This window comes from Tinamus guttatus, unplaced genomic scaffold (genome assembly GCF_059628265.1).
Source record: "Tinamus guttatus ecotype Peru unplaced genomic scaffold, ASM5962826v1 Tinamus_guttatus_pri_ptg000148l, whole genome shotgun sequence".
Classification (NCBI taxonomy): domain Eukaryota; kingdom Metazoa; phylum Chordata; class Aves; order Tinamiformes; family Tinamidae; genus Tinamus; species Tinamus guttatus.
In genome coordinates, this window is record NW_028288682.1 from 229,912 (window position 1) to 245,927 (window position 16,016).

General features: G+C 38.7%; 1 protein-coding gene and 1 long non-coding RNA gene across 3 annotated transcripts in view; one reads left to right on the plus strand and one right to left on the minus strand.

The window, feature by feature from the left end:
- The window catches only part of DMTF1 (cyclin D binding myb like transcription factor 1), a 30,191-nt gene that overhangs the window by 8,246 nt on the left and 5,929 nt on the right, over nt 1-16,016 (plus strand). The window contains exons 3-14 of one of the 2 annotated variants that reach the window (XM_088522087.1): nt 43-162; nt 1,154-1,248; nt 2,621-2,735; nt 5,468-5,544; nt 6,755-6,912; nt 7,856-7,888; nt 8,924-9,033; nt 9,795-10,023; nt 11,714-11,865; nt 13,420-13,635; nt 15,043-15,128; nt 15,461-15,619. In XM_088522087.1, the coding sequence (XP_088378213.1) occupies nt 43-162; nt 1,154-1,248; nt 2,621-2,735; nt 5,468-5,544; nt 6,755-6,912; nt 7,856-7,888; nt 8,924-9,033; nt 9,795-10,023; nt 11,714-11,865; nt 13,420-13,635; nt 15,043-15,128; nt 15,461-15,619 (1,550 nt within the window). The remainder of the gene's footprint in view (nt 1-42; nt 163-1,153; nt 1,249-2,620; nt 2,736-5,467; nt 5,545-6,754; nt 6,913-7,855; nt 7,889-8,923; nt 9,034-9,794; nt 10,024-11,713; nt 11,866-13,419; nt 13,636-15,042; nt 15,129-15,460; nt 15,620-16,016) is intronic. The other variant, XM_088522088.1, reaches the window with a different exon arrangement.
- Nucleotides 13,253-16,016, minus strand: part of LOC148595163 (uncharacterized) — a 379,939-nt gene continuing 377,175 nt past the window's right edge. The window contains exon 2 of the long non-coding RNA XR_015913220.1: nt 13,253-13,344. This is a non-coding gene — a long non-coding RNA (uncharacterized LOC148595163). The remainder of the gene's footprint in view (nt 13,345-16,016) is intronic.

The window sequence follows — 16,016 nt, forward strand, 5'->3', positions numbered from 1 at the left end:
GAGCTCTGCTTAACAGAGGGACATGGATATCTTTGTTTTTAGAAGCTGATGAAGTAGATTCTGAAGACAGCACTGAACCTCCACACAAGAGGCTTTGCCTATCAGAGGATGATCAGAGTCTTGATGACTCTACTCCATGCATTTCTGTTGTTGCAGTTCCAAGTAAGTTGTTATAAGTTAGTATGCTCTTGCAAAAAATGGTTTTGTTGATAAAGGTGAAAAGTGGGCTTTTTTGACCACGTGCAATATTTTGGATGTTTTTAAAGTTCCGTTGATAGCTTAAATTTTTCTCATGAGCTTTAGATGTTTTTGCATACAGACGGATTGCTGCAGTACTGGTGAAATAAACCTGTCTCAGAGATAGAGATCTGCAGGCAAGTCCAATACACAAGTTGAAAGAATGTGCAGCAAAGTAAATCCTGTACTCTTGCAAAGAGCTTGTGAGGTTAATTTTTTAATGATAAAATAGTATAGTTAGTATTTCCACGTTTCAACTACTGAGAAAAACTGTACATCTGTTGCAAACAAATCGTCTTTTTAAGGTACAGACTGCTGTAGTACCAAAGGGTAGTCTGAATGATGATTTTGAGATGTGGCAATTTCATCAAGTAGTATGTATAGCTTAACAAAATTTCTCAAGCAGAATGGAAAACAGATCTAGCTAGTCATAATATCTACTTACCACACCTAAAGTGGCTGTTTATTTGGTGGAACCTAACAGAAACTCTTTAAAGTTTTTAATGGAGGTAGAGAGGAGAGTGCTGCCAACAGATTGGAAAGTTCAGTAATTGGAAAATAATGAAAGTAGGCCTGGAAAAGAGGCATTAATTACTGTTTGCATGAATTAAGATTTTTTTATTTATGTAGCTGTTGTTTATTTATTAATTACTCATTTACATCAGCTCTTAGTCATAGTCAAAAGTAAAATTGAACGTTTTCAAACCTTGATTAAAATTTTGTGAAGAGCAACTCTTCGTAATCATCTGCAACTATACTGTGTCAATAAACAGATACCAAGTAAGATCATTCTAAAAATTTTCACTACAAAGATAGCAATTTATAACATCTATGCCATAGATTTTATAACATAAACAAATATGTTATAACATATGTTCTAAGAGTGAAGTATACAACTAAGTTATCCCTTCTGAAGTTTCAGAAAATGATCAGAGCTTTGAGGTGACCATGACTGCTACCACTGAGGTAGCTGAAGATGAAATTAATGAAGGAACCGTTACTCAGATTCAGGTACAGTAAAACTTCTACCTTGACCTATTTGATGTATATTTTATTTAATTCAAAATAAAAGAGAAATAAACAGAAAGGGCTTCCTAAATGAATATGAGTGTTTTAGTATGAAACTGATGTATTTGAACACAAATCATTTTTTTGTAAAAGGTTTTGAACAGGATGAACAAATGTATGATTAATTCCAGAACATCTATTTCTTAAGATGCTAAGTCTTACTTCATAGAATCATAGAATGCTTAAGGTTGGAAGGGACCTCTAGTCCAACCCCCTGCACACGCAGGGTCACCTGGAGCACGTGGCACAGGACTGCGTCCAAGGGGGTTTGGAAGATCTCCAGAGAAGGAGACTCCACAACCTCTCTGGGCAGCCTGTTCCAGTGCTCTGTCACCTTCACTATTAAGAAATTTTTCCTTAAGTTCATGCGAACTTTTGATGCTTCAGTTTCTGGCCATTTCCTCTAGTTCTGTTGGTGGCCACCACTGGAAACAGGCCAGTACCATCCTCCTCACTGCCTCCCTTGAGGTACTTGTAGACACTGATCAGATCCCCTCTCAGCCTTCTCTTCTCCAGGCTGAACAGGCCCAGCTCCCTCAGCCTCTCCTCATAGGGCAGATGTTCCAGGCCCCTGATCATCCTTGTAGCCCTGCGCTGGACTCTCTCCAGCAGCTCCACATCCCTCTTGTACTGTGGAGCCCAGAACTGGACACAATACTCCAGATGTGGCCTCACCAGGGCTGAGTAGAGGGGCAGGATCACCTCCCTCGACCTGCTGGAGACGCTCTTCTTAATGCAGCCCAGGATGCCATTGGCCTTCTTGGCCACGAGGGCACACTGCTGCCTCATGGTCAACTTGTCGTCCACCATGACACCCAGGTCCCTCTCTGCAGAGCTGCTCTCCAGAAGGTCAGTCCCCAGCCTGTACTGGTGTCTAGGGTTATTCCTCCCCAGGTGCAGGACCTTGCACTTGGCCTTGTTGAATTCCATGAGGTTTTCCATCACCCAGTTGTCCAGTCTATCCAGGTCCCTCTGGATGGCAGCGCAGCCCTCTGGGGTATCGGCTACTCCTCCCAGCTTGGTATCATCAGCAAACCTGCTGAGGGAACACTCTGTGCCTTCATGCAGGTCATTGATGAGCAAATTGAACAGGACTGAACTTAGGACTAAACTTAGGACTGAATGAGGACTTGCATCTTTTAAGACAGGAGGATGTACTTGTAATCCTGTTTCTAAAAAAAAAAATGCCAGTTTTTCAGCACAAAGAAGGTGGTGGTTTCCTTTTCCTTCTGATCATATCTTCATATGAAATGCAAAGTGTGAGAATGAACTGAAGGTCTATCTAGAACTGATTAGATGTAATTGTCTTTTGAAGATTCTTCAGAATGAACAGCTGGATGAAATTTCCCCAATGGGCAATGAAGAAGTGTCAGCTGTTAGTCAAGCCTGGTTCACAACCAAAGAGGATAAGGATTCCCTAACAAATAAAGGTAGGATACTTAAAATTCTCCCATGCTGTCAAAAAGTAAGCTCTTAGAGATCCCGTGGAGAATATTTTGGAGTTTGCATAAAGTAATTTCTGGTGTCTTTTTTTAGTGGAAATATTTATATGGATGGGATCTAAAACTCAGATCTAATAAACTAATCAGATAACTTAGAATGAGGGTGCCATAGTACCTGTAATGGTGACAGTGGCAGGGATTCCAGTGGCTGTTGTGTAGCACTAGCACATTTAATATGTCTGCACAGGTAGTGCAGATGTTGTACGTTTGCTCCACTTAACAAGTGTCCTTAATTTTTTCATGTAGTTGGATTATAGGAAGCTGCAGTCAGAGGGCAGCACACAGTGAATGGTTTCTAAACATGAGGAAATAGCTGAATTTCAAATGAACACTTCTTGTCTCTTCAATTTCCCTTTCAGCCATTTTTCTTGTCCTGATCTTGCCTTTTTTTTTTGTAGGAAAATAAAACTAAAATATCAGTCCAAAGCAAGACCCTTTTTATTATAAAGCTTAAGATGAAAAACTGGTTTTCCCTCCTGGAGTTGAATTCTGTCTTACACTCAGGTTCTGGAGCAGAACTGTTGGGGTACTGCAGTCAGTGAAAGAATTTGGGTGAGGCTTGCAGTGTCTGGTGTTGGATATAGGACATACAGAGGAAGGAACCTGATCCATTTTGTGTGACCATTTCACTTGCTGATCCCAAGAGTGCACAGTCACTTTTTATAAGCAGTAGTTTCCCATTTCCTCAAATCTTTCATATTTATTACATTTGTAGAGCTCTGGAGCTCTTAGTTCTGTCCAGGGACTGTGAGAGAGGTAGAACAGCAAAGACATCACTCTGTCTTACAGCCCTGAGGCAGCTAGGGGAGAGTAGGTGAGAAAACCTTTTACTACAGATGTCTTGTGTTAGGACAAGAGGAAACAAGGTGGTTGTAATATTTTCTGTAGCTGCTGGCAAAGCATGTCATGTTGGTGGTTGAGAGCAACACATTTTCAGCCATTCCTTAAGGAGCACTTACTAGTGGCTTGGCAGAGAAATGACTGTGTACATGTGTCTTGGTGGCCTGTTTGATGTGTGTGTCTTGTTAAAACTCTGTTGCTTCTGTAGTCATCTCATGGGCATATTAAGTGACCATAAACCACAAGTAGCAATTAGAGATGTGAATGAATGAGGGTACTAAATCTAGGCACTGTAATTGAGAGATGACTACTGGGGAGATGTTTCCGTTAAAATATGCCTAGAAAAATATTTGAGAAACCATGCTAACTGTACCTTTCTGTCAGTCTCTGTGCTCTGGCAGATATCACCTATGTATCTCCTTTGGAAATTACTAGGAGTTCTGCATGTTTTGCAAGAACTCACCATCCTGTTGGTAGTCTCCAACTGATAAAAAGCCTTTATTTCCAAGACTCATGGGCACATAATAATGATACTGTCCCTGAACAGGCAAGCATGTGAAAGGAAAAATGTACTTCCTTCCCTGAAATAATTGGTTATTAAAGGTTATTCTTTGCAAAGAGTAGCAGTTTCTCTTTAAGTCAGTTCAGACTTGGCGAGAAGTGTAAATCCCAGCTCTAATAACCGGTTATCATTATGCCTTGTAGCTTTGGAATAAGAGATTGGAGCCATCAGGCACAAAGGAAGAATTTTCTCTCATCAGTTGGAGAACATTAGCAATAATGCTTGTACTTTTCATTATATAATTGGATTTAAATAAATAGTCTCTTTGGTGTGTGCTGCCTCTCTGCTCTAGTAATTAGCAGGCTGAGAAGGAAGTACCCTGATTTTCTTAGCAGACATGGGCAGATAGCCAGCATTCACGGACATGTAAACTAGGTCATCACCGTGCTCCTAATTCTGAATGATCTTTTCCTAGTAAGCATGGTGTGAGCATAAGGGGGAGAAAAAAAGAAGAGCCTGAATATAAATTCAAGGGAGTCGGGTTTTATTTTTTGCATGTTTTACTGACAGACCCCCAGGTTTGAAGTTTTCTTTTTGAATAAAAGTGGATTGCTTTTGATTTTAAAGCTTAGCTGGCATTGAAGTTACTAAGGGTGTGGACAGAGATGTAACATAAGGTTTGTCTCTATTAATATGTCACTTTTTTTGTGAAGTAAAGCACCCTTCATGAGTCTTATTTCTTGACTATGACCACTGGGAACTTTTCCCAGTACAGAAAGAGAGGGCTCAGCTTGTCAGAGTGCTAGGCAGAACACTTATCTCCGTGAAAAGCATGCACAGTAAGTTACACTACTCAAATGTTTGGAAATGATAAAACATTTAAGGGAACCTGATCATGTTGCCAGTTTCTCAAGTAATATTTGCTTCGAGTCATACATAAGTTCAAGCTTCTCGAATCATTTGAGTACATGAAAATTTTGGCCATCAAGTTGAAGAGAAAATTTCTGGTCTTGGTGACTGAAGAGGAAGCTTGAAAATATGACTTGACAGCACGTAGAAAAATTAGTGTTCTATTTTTACAAAGCATGGTTTTAAGGAGGAGTCTGACTCACATTATTTGAACATTTGATGTTGGCAGTTACGGAGATTTGTGCATTGATTCTGAAACAGCATCTGCTTTGAATTAATTCTAGTTAAGTAGATAAAATTACTTCTGCTTTTTCTTTTTTAATTGCAATAATAAGACGTTTGTGCTTTCTGAACTCTTCCATTTTGCTGACCTTTACTATAGTAATTATTTTGTCGTTTCTATTTTAAGGCCATAAGTGGAAGCAAGGAATGTGGTCGAAGGAAGAAATTGACATTTTGATGAGTAACATTGAACGCTATTTAAAGGTATGTGTTAGCGTATGTTATCTGCCTGTTGGAGTGGTTAGGCAGCTCCTGCTAGAAACTTCCTTTAGTATTTCCCAGGACATGCAAATAAGTGATCCTGAACAGTTCATGGTACAAATAGTCAACACCTGTTCATAAGATAATGGTATCCATACACAGCATTTAAGACATTACCGGATGTGAAACTGCTCTTAATTCATATGCTGAGTATAGCACATTCTAAGTGTGCTCAAAGGGTTTAAACTCTCTTCCTGAATATACATCACTCGTAAAGTTTGTGGTGAAGGCAGGAGAAAAAGATTGCACTGGAGGCAGTGCTGCTTTTCCAAGCAAAAAAAATGAATACGACTTCCAAACTCCTCTGCAGTGTATTAATGTCTGCATTTGCTCACTGCACCAAGAGGATGCCTCTATCTACTTTCTTTGCCTTAATCTGTCAGTGTCAGGGTTCAGTGAAGAAATAAGCATGCATTTAACATGCTTATGTTGGTAAATGCTCATAACTCATATTTAGTTGTGTTGTAGTAGTGTACATGTAAAAGTGTAAGTATTAGTTATAGAAACGTGTACTGGCCCATGTGTATATAGTGATTTATGCCACAAAAACATGCACTAATTATATTTTTATTAATTTAGATAACTTTTCTGCTGATTCTTGACAAATACAGTAATTGTCAAAATTTATTATGTATTCCCATTTATCTCTTTTCTTTTGGGGGTTTTACTGCTTTGGCTAAATAGAACGTAGTGATTTTTTGTTTAAGCTGAAATACTTCCATCAGAACAGAAGAGTAGTTTAATTGGGGGGAAAAAAGTGTTTTCAGGAACAGTTAAGTAATTATGTAATAAATTGTCTTACAAACATTTTGCAACTTTCCATTGTATGACCCCAGTCTACTACCACCAAAGTATACTTTCCTTGATATTCTAAATGGCACTCAACTTTTGGCCACAAAATACGCTTTTGAAATTTCTTTTAAACATGGATGAAAGTTAGAGCCTCCATATATACTATAGTGTAAGAAGATGATGTTTAAGTCTCTGTGTTTAATTTTACTAAATCCTTATATACTTTAAATTTTGGATTGTAGTATTTGAAATACATAGGAAGTTCCATAATGCTATGCTGGACTTGAGTTCCTAAATATTTTGCTCCTTGATTTCTTTGAAATTCTATTTAAGATTTTTTTTTCCTGATGCTTCCCTCTAGGCCCGTGGAATAAAAGATGCCACTGAAATTATATTTGAAATGTCAAAAGATGAGAGAAAAGATTTCTACAGGACAATAGCGTGGGGTCTGAATCGGCCTCTTTTTGCTGTTTATAGAAGAGTTCTTCGAATGTATGATGACAGAAACCATGTTGGAAAGTATGACAACCTCTAATGCTGCATGTTTTTATTGGTGTGAGTAGGGACATGTATTTAATGTTCGACATGTTATGTGTGAGACAAAAGGATTCTAGCCAAACAGACCTAACTCCTTACAATCGTAACTGATTTCTAGTGAATTCTGCCAAGAAATGGCTTTCTCTACCTGTACTGTCATTTATTCAGATTTGCAAGACAGCAGTTTTAGGGAAGTAGAACTCTAGCCAGCTCAAATGAGGGTTGATTCTCTGCAGCTAATTGTTATTATTAGAAGCATGATGAAGCCTTGATCAGCCTTGAAAATAGTTGTCAAAGAAGTTTTTTTTTTTTAAAAAAAAGTGGGGAAAAAATGAAAAAAAAGGCAAGCAGGCTGCTAAGGGGTTTCTGATGCTATTAGAAGATCATGAGACAAGCTTGGTATCTGCTGAAGTCTAATTTGTAGAACTGACCTTCGGCTAATTACTCTTAATCCCTGTGCCCTTAATTTACCCATGAGTGAAGCAGTGGGCTTGGTGCTGATGATGGTGGGTTGTAGTTTTTCAAGGTACATGAAAGTTAAAAATGTTATCTCAGTGCTGACTTTTTTAAAATGCAAATTTAGCCTTATGGTGATTATAAATTTGAGGCAAAAGGGGAAACAAACTGTTTATTTAAGCGACAGATCTACTAAATTCCAATCATGTTCTTAGGAGCAAGTTCACTGTGGATGGGGAATCTTACTGGTAAATAGAAAGAGCCTTAACAGATAACTTTAGAAATGTGTTAATAGGAAAAACAGAACTCATTCTTCAAATTCTTTGCAATTATTCAGTCAGAGTTTTTTCATATAATTGAAATTACCTTAATATTTTATGGTAATGTGTACATTGTGGCTAACAAAAATATTTGTGCAGTGTGCTTTTTATATAAAATAATACCTTTTTTTATATTACCTACTGCTTAGGTATACACCTGAGGAAATTGAGAAGCTCAAAGAGTAAGTCTTTTTATTAGTTAAGTTCTGCTACTGAAGTTTGTTAACAGCTTGAATAGTTCTTACAGGTTTTGTTGTATGTACTCACTGAAAAGTCACAGGTATATTTGACTGCTCCGACTCCATGAGAAAGTAGTGGTTGCTTTAAATTAATCTGAAGAGAAATTCAGTCTTTCTGATTTGTTTTGTGTATGATAGGATGAAGCATCATACACATAGCATAGGACTTAAGCAACATACAGCAGAGCTTTTAAACAAGGTTTCTATTGAAACCCGTAATAATTAAGGTTTTTACAAGCTTGTATGTGTTTGACTAGTTATGAAAAACAGACTAATAAAACAGAGTTTTAAAAAACTGAGTAAATGCTATTTCTAAAGAGATTTGCAGGTCCAGGGCAGGTTTTCCTCTACGAAGTCTTAGAGAAATCTATAAGCTGCCAATAAGGGTCTTTGATTTCACCACTGAATCTGCCAGAATAAGACAATAGCTACAAGTTCTATGTCCTCTTGCCACTTTTCCAGTTTGACCAATTTGAAAAAGTTGTGTTAGACTGGAGAAAAAAAAATGTTTTGATTAATCATTTTGGATATCAGTTTAGCCGGTTTGTGTGATTTGCAAGGTTTTTGTCCCAGGTGTATAATAACGTATTGACCCATGACCCATGAGTTTTCATGAGGTATTATTTAGGTTTCTCAAATAAAGTGTATACCACTGAAAATCCTTTAAGAACTGGTGTAGAATGGTTATATTGTGTATTACACAGCAGTTAAACATTACAACGCTCCTGCAAGACAGATATTTTCATAAACATTTTAGAAATGAGCATCTTGAGGCTTAGCGAGCCCAAAGGACTTTTTGAAACAAATGAAAAAATTAGCAGTGATGGCAGAAAATGTTAAGTGTAGTGTAGTATCACAGTGACTCTCAAATCCGTTCTCTAGCCTGTAAACAGCACATGTCCTGTTTTTGTTAGAGAGTAATTGGTGTTTTGGTAATCTCATAAAAGCCATAATGCTAATGAGCCTGTTTTCATTTAGGCTGAGGATAAAGCACGGTAACGATTGGGCCACAATAGGAGCTGCACTGGGGAGAAGTGCCTCATCTGTGAAAGATCGATGTAGACTGATGAAGGACACCTGCAACACAGGTGAGGTAAATGCTGGTGTCAGTAATAGCTGTTCTAGTTAAAACATCACCTTTGTCATGTCTGCCTTTGTCGAGAGTGTTTTCAGAGCTGCGTAACTGTGAGCTAGGTAAATTGTAATGTCAAATCTGGGAACATTTTAAGAACATAAGTGGGATGGGGTTTGACATTTTCCTTTCTGATCTTTAAGATCAGAAAACCCAAATCAGTTTTGCAGTCCATTGTTCATCATATGATAATGCTAACAGAACATACTTTATTGAGGTGGATTAAAAAGTGCTTCTTGCTCTCAGTGTTAATATGCAAATACTGTATATGGAGATGTCAGGAGACAGCCTCACTTTGAGTAAAGTATTATTTATTTTGAAATATCTGTATTCAAATGGAAGAAAAAAATGGTCAGAACTCCTATAATTACTGTAAACTAAACTTTTACATGGTTAGTTTACTTCAAACAATAAAATTCAGCTAGCTTGGACCGCTTTGCTTTGGTCAGTATTTGGGCAAGCTCTGTGTGGATCCTTTCTTCTGAAAGGAGAAGAGAAAGGAGCTCAATTGCAGAACAATGGAAATGTGCATCTGTTAAACAACGATGAATATAATGCAGATTGTTAGTAAGAACAATCATATCATCCGCACGAGTCATTTCTTTCATTTTGAATAAAGTTTTGGAGATTGAAGATAAATGTCTGTTCACATATTATGAGCAGATCCCCTGATGGCCTCTGCTGCTGTTTAACTTGGAGAACTTCTCTCTCTTTCAGGAAAGTGGACAGAAGAAGAAGAGAAAAGACTTGCGGAAGTAGTGCACGAACTAACTAGCACAGAACCAGGTGACATTGTCACGCAAGGTGTTTCGTGGGCTGCCGTAGCAGAACGGGTTGGAACGCGCTCTGAAAAGCAGTGCCGCTCCAAGTGGCTCAACTATCTCAACTGGAAGCAAAGTGGGGGAACTGAGTGGACCAAGGAAGATGAAATAAATCTGATATTGAGGTTTGTTGTTTTAGTTATTTTTGGAAGGATCGTAATATGTGACACTAGCAGGATTCCACTGGGGTCCCTTTTGCTGGTCTCTTAGACACTAAAAACTCTAAAACCCTCCGAAAATCACTGCTGTGTTTACAGTTCCCAGAGATTTATTATTGAACATATTTTTTGTTCTTTGTTTTTTTAGTGAATTTTAGTGCTCGTGAAAGGTGTCAGATTGAAAGCCCTGGAGACTGAAGTCTTCTTTATTCCACAGAACAGGTACAGCACAGGCAGCGACCGTGCAAGCTCCCCACACGTTGCCCCACCAATGCGCTTTAACCCTAAACTGGAGGGTAGTTCAGTCTCCCTGCCCATTCAGTCCTTGGCTTCTCTGCTGAGATGACCAACAAGGGTCAAGTGTGGTGGTGGTTTCTGTGATGTGGACGTCTGTCTGCAAAGAACTAAACTGAGACTGCAAATTAATTTCATGTAGGCCACCAAACACTGATTGGATTTCAGCACCTTTAATGACTAGATATGATCTAGCAACCTGGTAGTGAAAAGCTCAGTAAATCTTTTGATCTCTCCAGTCCTCCTTCCATTTTCAATGCCTTTAACTCAAGCTTTTTAGCCAGTGGATTTTTGTGGTTTGGTAGTTTGGGGTGGGAATAAAAAGCCAAGACAAGTAGGAAATCTAAATATTACTTACAGAGCACTGTTCACTAATTCACTGAAGCTATGTGACTTGAACTCAAAATGAGAAATTTGACTGTACATATCAGTATGTGCTGGTTATAAATCTTTAATTCTTAATTTTTCTATGCAAATAGAATCTGGTTTGGTCTGTCCAGTTATCCTTAACTCATCAATCGGGATTGTTTTTAGTAACTTTTTTCTTTCTTTTATCTCTTTGTATTTTTAATCTAGCAAAAGTATTCAGTGCTATTGCTTGTTTTTTGAAAGAGCACTTTTTTTCTTTTTAACTTTCACAAAAATCTTTTCCCTTCTCACTGCACACCTCTCTGCTTCAGGTATAGATAAGTTGGAGGCAAATCAGAGATATTTTATCAATTAAAAATAATTAAAACAGATTCTGAGTGTGTGCATAACATCAGTCAGAACTGTGTGAAGACTGTTCCTGACTTTGAGTGCCTGGTGGGATTGATTTACGAGGAATGGTTTAATATTATAGTTAACTTCATCTACTTTGGCTAAGAAGCATCTGAGAGGAGGCAAAAATCCATGTTAAGGACGGATGAGTGTTATTTAGAAGAAAACAGAAGCAACTTAAGTATCATAACATGAAATTAATTAAGTGAAAGTTGAGAGTGAATCTCACAAAGTAATTAGTGCCTTGGAGAGGTTTGGGGAGTGGTTTTCCAAAGAAAAGAAAAAGTTGCAAGTACCATCATTTGGAATGCTTAACAATAATCTGGTCAAAGCCCTAATGTATGTGTAATAAGAAGAATAATCCTGCATGGCAAGGAGATGGACTGGATGTTCTAACAGATCTAGTCCATCTTCTCTTGTTTATGATTCTGCTTGACCTCTGGCAGCGTGGAGCCTTGGAAGCCTATGTGGATTCATGAGCTCTGGTGGACTATTCAATAGCATGCCACTTTGCCTCTGCTACTGTGAGCAGACCAGAAATGTGCAACACCCTTCCTGGTCTGGAGGGCACCTTCTAACACGTGAATCTTTTCTGTTCTGTCAGGATAGCGGAACTTGAAGTTTCTGATGAAAATGACATCAACTGGGATTTACTAGCTGAAGGATGGAGTAGTGTCCGCTCACCGCAGTGGCTTCGGAGTAAATGGTGGACCATCAAAAGACAGATTGCAAACCACAAGGATGTTTCATTCCCTGGTAACGTACTAGCTGCTCGGCTCTCTTCTGAAAGCTCTCTTTGCAAGTGTCAAAGGAATAAGGCTACATTTTGTTGTCTACCTATAGCATTGCTGGTGAAAGAGGGCTTTGCTTCTTTGCTGGAAGTTATTGGCCCCTTGGACCTGTTGGCTGAGCTGCTCCTATGAGCAGCCCTTAGGTGTTTCAGTCAAAACAAGCCACAATGCAGCTGAAAGGTTTTGTAAACTCCCCTCATTTTGGCTGAGGTGAGAGCAGGTATATAAGCAGATCAACTGGCAGATCTTGAATGATGGTGGTCTTTGGTATGGAGGGCAGTGACCTCTTCAGCTGGAAGAGGATATGTATCTACAGCCTGACAGTATGACCTCAGGTTAGATCTGTTACCTTTACAATGTTAAAATGTAATTGTTTGAGGTGCTGATTTTTACCTGTAGACAAAATGTGTGTCTGTTCCTGGCTGCGTAGTGGAGAGGAAGGGAAGAAATGGAGTATAAAAATCTTTAAATTTCTTGAATAGTTAACATTTTTGGCCTAGAAGGACTTTGGCCTCAGCCAAAGGATATTTCTGTCTTCATGACCTTTCCTTCAGTCCTCTTTGTCTGTCTTGAGGAGAGGAGGAAAAACAATAAAAAAAAATAGAGCTCAGCTCAGATGAGAGTCATATGTCATAATGAAAGGCATAATTTGATGATCACTTCTGCTGTGGTCACACGGGTGATGATACTAAGACTTGGAAGCTGCAATTGAAAGGGGGTTCTGTCGTGCTCAGTAAGTGCTCATGTTGTGCTTATAAGCCATATAAACGGCAACGCTTCCATCAATTAATTGACAATATAAAAACACCACTCAATCAACAGGATATACTCCCATTCCCCAGTTAAAGTGCGTGCGGGAGATGTTTAGTGATTCCCTGAATTGAATACTATAAAAGCAGAGGCGTGAGCTTTTACAACCTAACATGCACAAACTGCTTCCTTCATGGGACTACAGTGGTGATAGTGAAGAAGTAGGTGATTTTATTGAAGCCATCAGCCACTTTATCTGCAGGTGCAGATAAAGAATTGCAGCGTAGGCATTGAGAGATTAATTCTGTCTCATGCTCCCCTTTTCTAGTCAGGCTTCTCTCAGCCTCTTCAATAAATCAGCTTCCATCTTTTTCAAGGGTGGAGCTTTTACTTCCGATTTCAGCACTACAAAACTAGCAATAATGAGGCTTGACTGTAACTTGGGAATATAACACACATGTTTTAAAGAGTTCAAAAATTGTATCAACTTTCCGTTTTTCTCAAGCATCCTAAACCATCTAGGTTTCAGGAAAATCAAGTTCACCCAGATAGTTCACTATCTTATATATTTATATATGTATGTATGTATGTGTATATATGTGTATAAGTGTGTTTTATTTGTGTACTAAATTTGTATTTGAAATACCTATAAATTACTCAGGTTCCAAATTCAGAAGTTTTTTTTTATTTTTACCTTGAATAAATCTCACCAATAGCATTTTAGATGCCCTTCTGCAGCATGCTTTAGAACGAATATTCTTTCTCTCAGTGCTAATAAAGGGTCTTAAGCAACTTCATGAGAACCAGAAAAACAATCCGGGGCACCAGCTTTCGGAGAACAAGTCTGGAAGTGGGTTACCAAGCACTAATTCCAGCTCGGGGGTTCAGCACGTGCAGATTCGAGTGGCTCGTCTGGAGGAGAATGCAAGCAACACCCCGAGCCCAGTGGCAGCTTTGCAAATTCCAGTCCAGATTACACATGTCTGTAAGTAGCTGGAACACGTGGAGTCACTATCCTTTAGCAAAGCCTAAAGCTTTCCTATGTTATGGTGATGATGGAGTGGTAAAAATGTAATAAAGCGTTTTATTAGGTCTGCTTTGGTCCTGTCATCCTGAAACAAGCTGAGATTAAGGAGGTTAATTAAGGACACCAAGTCACGAACCTCTTAACTTCAGTAACATGTTAGTTGTCTCATACTTTCAACTCTGCTTTGTCAAAGCTACTGGGTTTTGGTGAGCATAGAAGATATATTGGTATTCTGTGACTTTTAGCCTTGCAGGAATTGAATCCTGCAATGGTTATTCTGCCTCTGTGTCTGCCTAACAAGTTTGTAGTTACTGGATCCTTTTCTTTCCTGAAGAATTTCTGTCTTTGCGGTCAAATTGAATGTTTTTTCTGTCTGTCTGGGAGCTAACCTCTTAGCCCATTTCAGCTGCATTCTATAGAAGGCTCCAGATTCCAAACATGTAATTTCTGCTTTATGAACCTGGATGGTTAGGCAGGAGAGAACCAACACTTCACAGTTATCTGCTGCTGGATGCCAGGGAGTCTGCAGACGGAAACTTTGAGCATGCCACTACAGCAGAAAAACTTCTAAATCAGAGTCTATATAGTGTGGAATACCAAAATTAGTTGACTTTGAAACAGAATATTCAAGTATTTGAATGACAAAATACTTGAAACAAAATAGTCACCAAGATTCCAGTGCTTAAAGCACTACTGTAGTCATTTAGGTCTGTCGCCCTTTCAGTATTTATGGAATTACTAAATAATCCCAGGCATAATGTTAATTTACTTTCAGCTTCCTGGAACATTATGATTTGTCTTTTCCCTCTCCCAAAAGTAGGAATCATAGTTACGGCTCTGAAGGAGTTTTTAAGAGTACTTATAGCTTTATAAACTAGAGCTGCAACGTGTAGTATGAGCAAATATCCTGGGGTGCACCTGATGTTTCATCAGCAGTGAACACACTTTGGATGCCAAAAAATGCAAAACAAAAATAAAGGTCAGCAGTAAGCATAGCTCCATTTACTTGTGTAAAACAAGTAATATGTTGATCAAGGGATATAGTTTAACTAGGAACACCTTCAAATCTCATTGAAATGTTAAATAACCAGATCACATGAGTTCTGATTACTACTTTAACTTCAGTTTCCTGGGCAATTGAACTATACTTTCTTTCCTTTGTCCTCTGGATTGAAGAATGCCTTCCCTAAATACTGCTGTGTCTTAGGTACAAATTAGGAAACCTTGTCATTGGGATTGCTGCTGGGTTTATTATTACTGGAAGTAACCATACCCTGCTGGGTAGCAATTATAGTATTTTCTGCTCTCTGCAGGGCTGAAATGTTCTGCTTTATGTCCGTTCATTTTTTGATGTTTCTCTCGCAGCCTCAACCGATTCCCCTGCTGCTACTGTTGACTCCGAGACAATAACACTAAATAGTGGAACGCTGCAGACCTTTGAGATTCTTCCAGTAAGTAACAGAGAACTGGGATTTGCTACTGGGTACACTTAAGCACAGCTACTTCTTGGAATAGGGGACTGTGTATTCCCACACCTCAATTTTTATTTGTACAAAGATTAAAATAAGGGGAAAACTAACTGATCTAAAACTTAAAAAGTTCAGAGCAAAGTCTATTTCTAACAATTCAGTAGGGTTGTGGAGTAAGATGTGAATTAAATATTCTGTACATACGGAGTTGCTGTAGGTCCTCCTATAATTAAGGAAATAAGCACTTTCCAAGTATTAACTGTGACCTGGGAAGGTGCTGGGTTTGGATATTAAACTTGTGCTGTCTTTTGCAGTCCTTCCATCTCCAGCCCACAGGAACGCCAGGTACCTACTTACTGCAGACAAGCTCCAGCCAAGGCCTTCCTTTAACACTGACAACTAGTCCTACCATGACCTTAGCTGCTGCTGCTGCCCCGGCCTCCCCAGAACAGATCATAGTTCATGCCTTATCTGTAAGTATTTTGAACAGCACAAAGACTGAACTTGGGGTGTGTGGTGAAAGTAATGTAATAATGCAGAATTCCGCTTCCCTCGTACATATTAGGGTTGTAAAATGGGTATTAAATCAAAATAATGATACTGTGACCATTTAAAATTCTCATCGAAGAGTGAGGGCTTTTTTTTTTATGTTTTTTAGAAGTAGTTCATTAGAAACTTAGATTGGATCTAAAACATGATGTCTAGATGTGATGTCTCCATCTACTGGCTAGCCCCGGCAAAACAAAATACTTTTTTTCTTCTGTTTTCAGTTATTTTTTGCAGATGTGTGTTGGTCCTCCCAAAACTTGTATAGTAGTGACAGTGCTACCCTTCATTAGAGGGAGGGAAAGGAAAGCAAATTGAAGATGC